Below are 7,307 nucleotides of genomic sequence, written 5' to 3'. Positions count from 1 at the left end.
TATTGGGACACCTGCCTTTACACGCACATGAACTTTAATGGCATCCCAGTCTTTGTCCATAGGATTCAATATTGAGTTGGCCCACCCTTTACAGCTACAACAGCTTCCACTCTTCTGGGAAGGCTGTCCTCAAGGTTTAGGAATGGCTATGGGAATGTTTGACCATTCTTCCAGAACCACATTTGTGAGGTCAGGTACTGATGTTGGACGAGAAGGCCGGGCTCGCAGTCTCCGCTTTAATTCATCCCAAAGGTCTTCTATCGGATTGAGGTCAGGACTCTGTGCAGACCAGTCAAGTTCCTCCACCCCAAACTCACTCATCCATGTCTATATGGACCTTGCTTTGTGCACTGGTGCCCAGTCATGTTGGAACAGGAGAGGGCCATTCCCAAACTGTTCCCACAAAGTTGGGAGCATGAAATTGTCCAAAATGTCTTGGTATGCTGATGCCTTAAGAGTTCCCTTCACTGGAACTAAGGGGCCAAGCCCAACCTCTGAAAAACAACCCCACACCATAATCCCCCCTCCACCAAACTTTACACTTGGCACAATGCAGTCAGGCAAGTACCGTTCTCCTGGCAAATGCCAAACCCAGACACCTCCATCAGATTGCCAGACAGAGAAACGTGATTCGTCACTCCAGAGAACACATCTCCACTTCTCTAGAGTCCGGTGGCGGCATGCTTTACACCACTGCATCCGGCGCTTTGCAGTGCACTTGGTGATGTAAGGCTTGGATGCAGCTGCTCGGCCATGGAAACCCATTCCATTAAGCTCTCTTCATACTGTTGTTGTGCCAATCTGAAGGGCACACGAAGTTTGGAGGTCTGCAGCTATTGACTCTGCAGAAAGTTGGTGACTTCTACGCACTGTGCGCTTCAGCATGCACTGAATGAATGACTAATTTATTGATTAGTTCCATTAGTCTCCCCTGCCTCTGTTATAAGAGGAAGGGGAGGGCTTGGCAATGTAAACATTGCCATGTAGGGTTGCAACTAACGATTATTTTTATAATGGATTAGTTGGCCGATTAATTTTTTCAAAAAATCGGATAAAATTAACTAAAGACCATCTTTTATTTAAAATACACAAATGGAGTGTTACAAACAAAAAATTTATTTCAGAATAAAACTGCATGCACAATGTTTTGCACTCACACAGGAATACACAGCATTGAGGTACTACAAGTTCCAGTGCAGGCGATCGCACTGCGGCCGGGAGGTTCGTTGCCACTGAAATGGATGACACCGCAATGTACTTTATTAACTTTATGTTTTTAACCTTTTTTTTTTTATTTCATTGTTTTCACATGGGGTGGCTCCAAGCCCCCTATGTGATAGCACATTGGAGGGGACAGGTTCTCTTTAAGCTGTCTAGTGTTAGACCCCTAGTGTTACCTTTCGACTTCAAAGAAGCTATTTAAGTGCACACCTCACTTGAATAGCTTCAGCGGGGGAATAACAGCTGCTGGTGGCAAGATTCCGCAGCCAGCAGCTGAATATAAATGCAGCAGGCAGTGGGCAGGTGCACTGGCCAGCCTGCTATTGGATATTTCAAATTGCAATACCCAATAGCAGGCTGGCTATTTTACCTACCCACTGCCTGGTGTCAATCAGCAGAGTAAGGAACTGAAGGAGAAAGTTCTTATTCAGGTCCACACCTCTGCTGATTGACAGCAGGCAATGAGCGGAGTGCAATAACCACTCTGCTTTTGCAATTTGAAATAGCAAGTAGAAGGCTGGCTATTGCACCCTATGTAGAGTCACAATGGCGTTGGCTGAGAGCTGGTCTCTCTTCCCAGCTGGGTGCTGGGTAAAGCGGTCTGTGTCCCCTCTGATCCCCGCTGACTCTGCCGATACAGGTGGGGAGAGCAGCAAGGATTGGAGGGGACACAAACCACAGCATACAGTGCGCTTCCAGCGGGAGCCCATTGGGGGCTCCAGGGATCAGAGGGAGCCGATGAAATAACGGCTCCCAGAACGGAGGAGAGAACTAGGGGATCCACATCAACTAATCGATTATGAGAATCGTTGACAACTATTCTCATTATCGATTAATCAATTAGTTGGTTGCAGCCCTATTACCATGTGAGCGCTGTGATAACTAATCAGCCATCACAAGGTACAGAGCCTGCATGTTTATTATGCCTCCACAGGCATAATACGTATGCATGCTTGAGTGGTCCCAGAATGTGTTTATATGCACTAGTCAGTGAAAAAATCTATTCAAATCATGCCTGCACATCTGATCCCCACTTAAGTCTGTGAACAGATAAACATTGTTTTTTTTGTTTTTTTCCCTGCAGGTGGAGCTATGCCCTTCTAGTCATGATTATTACAATGTGCTTCCAAATAAAATACTGGCAAAAGCTTACAATGAGAATGGCAAAACATTGGGAATGCAGTTTACGACAGATGAGCTAGTATTAAATGCACTGTCAGGTAATTTGTATGTACATGTCTTCCTATTTGTATGTACATGTCTTCTTATCAACCTGATATTTGGTAAAATGAAATGTATGTAGCATTTAAATGCAGATGTTAATTCTTGGTTAAAGCACAGCTCCAGCCAAAATAGTTGTTTTTTTCTTTTTAAACAGAGTAGGGAAGGGAGAAGATCCTGTGAGGTTTACTGTGATCTGTGTGCCCGTTGGCGAGATTTCTTCCTACTTATTTTTGGGACAGCAAGTGATAGGAATGCTCTCCATTGGGGGCATAGGCTGCAGCAAAACACTTTTTTTTTAGAATGGGGAAGGCATAAAACCTGTAGCAGGGTATTATTACTGTCTGTCCTATTGGCAACTGCTTCCCTCATTTCTTGTCCTGCTATCACAGTGAGCAGTAAAAATTTGGAAAAAAGCCTATATTAAGCAAAACATTTGTGAGAACTCTTATTTATAAGTGCATCTGCACTTACAGTTTTAAATAGTCCCCCTGCAAAGTCCCCCAAATACCTATTGATCCTGCCAGGGAAGTCCAACAAATGCAGCTGCCTGTGATGGTGTGGCAACTATACTGCACTACTCTGCACTACTAAGTTCAGAGCAGAGTAGCCACTCTCATTCCACTCTACATTGGAATGAGAAGATGTTGCAGGGAGCATAACTATCGGCATTGTCAATATAGTTTCAAAAGTATATAGCTTGGCAATCAGCACATGGCCAGACCTAGGCCTGCCCACTGTATGCTGGTGCAAAATGTCAGATCTTTTAGCACATTATGTAAAATACCTTCTATAAATATCTTAAACAATAGAAAGCTGGAGTTGGGCTCAGTTTTATTTATCTTTTAAACTGCTTTACATGGGAATAACATATTCCATAGAGTTTATACACCCACTGTGTCAGGTGCTTCCAACTCCTCAAAGAGGCCTTCATCAAAGTGTACATGGTTCCCACAGATGAAACGATGGTGTCCCGCCTTAACAAAGCACTGACAATTCCTGTAGAGGGCACACTGGTATTTAGGATCCTATAGATAAACGTTTAGAGCCTTTTACCAAAGCCTTGTTTTCACTAACATACCCTGAATTTAAATCTGCCATGGCTCCTATGTTGGTCTGTCAATCATTAGGGGAATGGACAAAACTCATTGGCATTAGCAAGAGATCCAGGTTTACTCCAGATTAGTCCTCTATTCATGGAGCGATTAGCCTTTCAATACCCTGGAAGATCATCACAGTGGATCCCAGCCTGATAGGCTAGAGGAAGTGTCCCAGACCCTTTGTCTTTGCAGGGGACTTGGACACTGAAAAAATCCTGGCTCCTTATCAACATTCTGGAGCTTTGAGTGACTTGGTTGTTCCTTCAACTTGGACATCTCGAATGTAAGGATTCAGTTGGACAATGCCACAGCAGTGGCATACATAAATCACCAGGGAGGAACCATAAGTCTTGTTGCAGCATGACAAGTAAAAAGGATTCGGTCCTGGTCAGAAATTCACTTTCCAGCCTTGTCTGCCATTCATATTTCAGGCATAGATAATTGGCAGGCAAACTTCCTCAGCCAGCAGCGCCTGGACCTGAGGGACACCTGGAAGTGAAACCGGTGTCACATGTGAGGGATGCTGGATGTGGACCACCAGATTCAACAAAAAAACAAGCAGGTTTGTCTCCAGGTACAGAGATTCTCTGGTGGCAGCGGTAGATGCTCTGGTGGCTCTGTGGGATCAGTACAACCTAATCTATGCCTTTCCTCCACTGAAACTCCTTCCACGTCTGCTCCACAGGATCGAAATGGAGGGCATTCCGGTGATACTCATAGCTCCCAACTGGTACAGGTCAATGTTGTTATCTGACCTGATCAGATCCTTAGCAGACGCTGCCTGCGCTCTTCCAGATCAAGCCTATATGTCCCAGGGACTGGTTTACTGTCTTGCTTTACAGTTGTTGGCTTTAACGGCATAGCTGGTGAAACCCAGGTCTTAAAGGACAAGAGACCTCTCTGACTTGGTAATACCCACAATAATAAAAGCCAGGAAGTACACTTTCCGCAAGATCTACCACTGCCAACACGTCAGTGAGGTGTGTTTTTGAACTGGTGACCTTGTCCTGTAGAGAGCCATTTCTGGTCTTACACAAGAACAAGGTGGTGTTCAAGAGGAACTTTACCAATAACTTTAAAATGACAACAAAGGCACCTTTAGAAAAGTTTAGTAAGGGCAGTCTACAAACAGATACAAATTAATATTCAAGTTTACAGTCTAAGGATTGGGTTCCACCCTTTTTTGTCACAATGCGCTTTACTAGATGTTTGAGTGCCTCATGGACTTTTCATCATCAGGCAACTGTTTCCCGGATTAGCAAATCTGCCGCCTGGTCTTCTGTTCACACATTCTCTAAGATTTACTAAGTGAATGTTAAGGCCTCAGGTGATGATAGCTGTAGGCACTAATTTTTGGGTATTTTTTATTATAGTTGAGCCTGTTAGCATTTTTGTTTGCTGTGTTGCACACCCATCAGTTGGATTGTTTTTGAGAGTCCCTTAATCCTGTGTCCCTGAATGAATAAGAAATAAAATGGCTTTTGAGAGACACAGGTTTCACCGTTTTGTGTTTCTGGTTGTTACAAAACCGAGGGATGCTGGGAGTGGAAAGGGTATTACCAGACTAGATCACTGCTTGCCAGTGTCCAACTCCTTGTGTAGGCAGCAATATAAACCAATGGTTTCGGAATCCTGTGTCCCTCAATGAACTTCCACGAAAAGGGTTTTATGGTGAGTACAAAAATCTAATTATACTGTAGCTTACCAGCCCTTAGATGTAATGGCTATATTCATTTTCTTATTTCCTGCTAAGAACATTTTCAACAAGTACAGGAAATACCTGTTCATTGTGCTAGAAATTGTGTGTCCTTGTTACTTCATGTGAGCTGCAAAGAAGGCACAGACATCTTAATCTTTCTTGTGTAAACTACTCGTCCCTTCAGTGCACCATTCAGTTCAGTAACTGTGAGTGCAGTTTCTGTCAAAATTAATTTAAAAAAACAGAAGTTTTTGTTTGTTCTTTGTTTGCAGGCTCTACAGATTTTGGAAATGTTACTTTTGAAGTCCCTGGAATTCACCCTTATTTCTTTATCGGCTCGAATGCACTTAATCACACTGAAGAGTACACAAAAGCTGCCGGTATGTATTTGAAACAGAGATGTGAATATGGAACCGTTTTTCTTTTATTTACATTATCTGTTCTTGGTATGTACTTTCTCTGTATTAGTGAGTGGGCCTCAGGCAGATCCCGACAATACTGTTGAGATCTAGCTGGCTGATTGACAGCGGGATCTGCCTATCAAGAGCCTCACTATTCTTAACCCTTGGGTTAAGTGCTCATTTTGTCTAGGTGTGAAAATAAAAAAAACTTATACTCATCTGCACCTCACAGCCGGCTGGCTATTAAAAAGCTTCCTTCCACAGGACCTTAAGATGCCCATACACCTTACAATTATCTGCAGATTTTCTGTGGTCAGATGGAAAAAGCGCAACAGATTGGCCAGGGGGAGATTACTCCATCCACACATTTAAGTGTAGATGGAGGGATCTGTTTCACCTTTTCCATCTGACCACAGAAAATCTGCAGATAATCTTTAGGTGTGTGGCCAGCTTTAGACTTCTAGAGCAGAGGGGGAGAGAGGCTCCTAGGACTGGTCTAAAAGCTGGCTTAGAGGATCAGGTGAGTATAACTTTTTTTATTTTCGCACCTATATGAAAGCGAGCACTTAACCCTTGCACTGTGGGGGTAGCCCAACTGCAAAGGTTAAGAACATTTTTTTCCCAGAGTTCTTTAAGCTGGATATACACTGGTAGATTTTCAAATTAACTTTTATATGAAAAAGCTTATCAGAACATTCCATAATGCCATCAGAGACATAATGCCATCAGTGACTCTTATCAGAGAGATATTATTTAATTTTGGAATTATTGGAATTTCTCAAATGAAAACCAGATTGCTAGAAATTTGTTCATTTGAGAAAAATGTTCCATACCACTCCTTCGATATTTTTTTTTTGGCATGATGGTTGAAATCAATTGTCAATTTAACCCCATTAACTATTAGAGGATCGAACAATTGAACAATGCAGATTTTTTGAGCAAAATTCTACTGGTGTACAGCCAACTTAAGTCCATTAGGTCACCTTAGTCCACTAGTCCTCTTGGGTGGATTAACCTTTTATCTGCCCCCAAGGTTATGTGTGTTGAAATATCCTTTCAGTAATAAAGTCCGCAGTGATGTAGATATGCCTTACCTGCTTTGTTCTAAAATTATACCATAGATGTTTGCTTCTGTTACGTAATCCTTAAAAAATTATGTTTTTATAGGCTCAAAAGAAGCTCAGTTTTATACCCTTCGAACGGCCAAATCATTAGCCATGACAGCTTTAGATGTGATCTTCAAGCCAGACTTGCTGGACAGTGTTCGGGAAGAGTGGAAGAGAGTTAAACAAATCGAGCAAATGAGCAATTCTGTTTCACCTGACAAATCCAGAGAATCCAGTAGTGGAGCAGCTTGTGCCTCTTGCTGAGCTAGGTGCTGAAACTATTTCCAGTTTAATTCCTACAGATCTGTACGGACAAAACCGCTGTAGGAAGCACTTTAAAGCAGTAGGGTTGAAATGCGAAGGGAAGCTGATATGCAGCCATGAAATATTACAAATTCAGTACTGATCAAGGGGACTGATTTTATAAATGCCTCATTTTTTTCTCTTGCACATTAATTTTGTAGTTGCTTCAAACACAAATCGGTTAAGGAGGATTTAGAAATGATCCCTTGGGCACATTCATTCTGTGTGGTTAGAAGTCTTTTTTTTTTTTTTTTTT

At 42.5% G+C, this 7,307-nt stretch overlaps 1 protein-coding gene across 1 annotated transcript in view; it reads left to right on the top strand.

Annotated features, from left to right (window-relative positions):
- Positions 1-7,257, top strand: part of PM20D2 (peptidase M20 domain containing 2) — a 20,407-nt gene extending 13,150 nt beyond the window's left edge. Inside the window, exons 5-7 of the mRNA XM_018554344.1 lie at positions 2,306-2,441; positions 5,514-5,621; positions 6,810-7,257. Coding sequence (XP_018409846.1) covers positions 2,306-2,441; positions 5,514-5,621; positions 6,810-7,012 — 447 coding nt within the window. The 3' untranslated portion in view covers positions 7,013-7,257. The remainder of the gene's footprint in view (positions 1-2,305; positions 2,442-5,513; positions 5,622-6,809) is intronic.
- Positions 7,258-7,307: the final 50 nt, after the last annotated feature.

This window comes from Nanorana parkeri, unplaced genomic scaffold, assembly GCF_000935625.1.
Source record: "Nanorana parkeri isolate BGI_ZX_2015 unplaced genomic scaffold, ASM93562v1 scaffold154, whole genome shotgun sequence".
NCBI lineage: Eukaryota > Metazoa > Chordata > Amphibia > Anura > Dicroglossidae > Nanorana > Nanorana parkeri.
The sequence above is the reverse complement of the archived record's forward strand: the minus strand, read 5'-3'. Positions and strand labels throughout refer to the sequence as shown.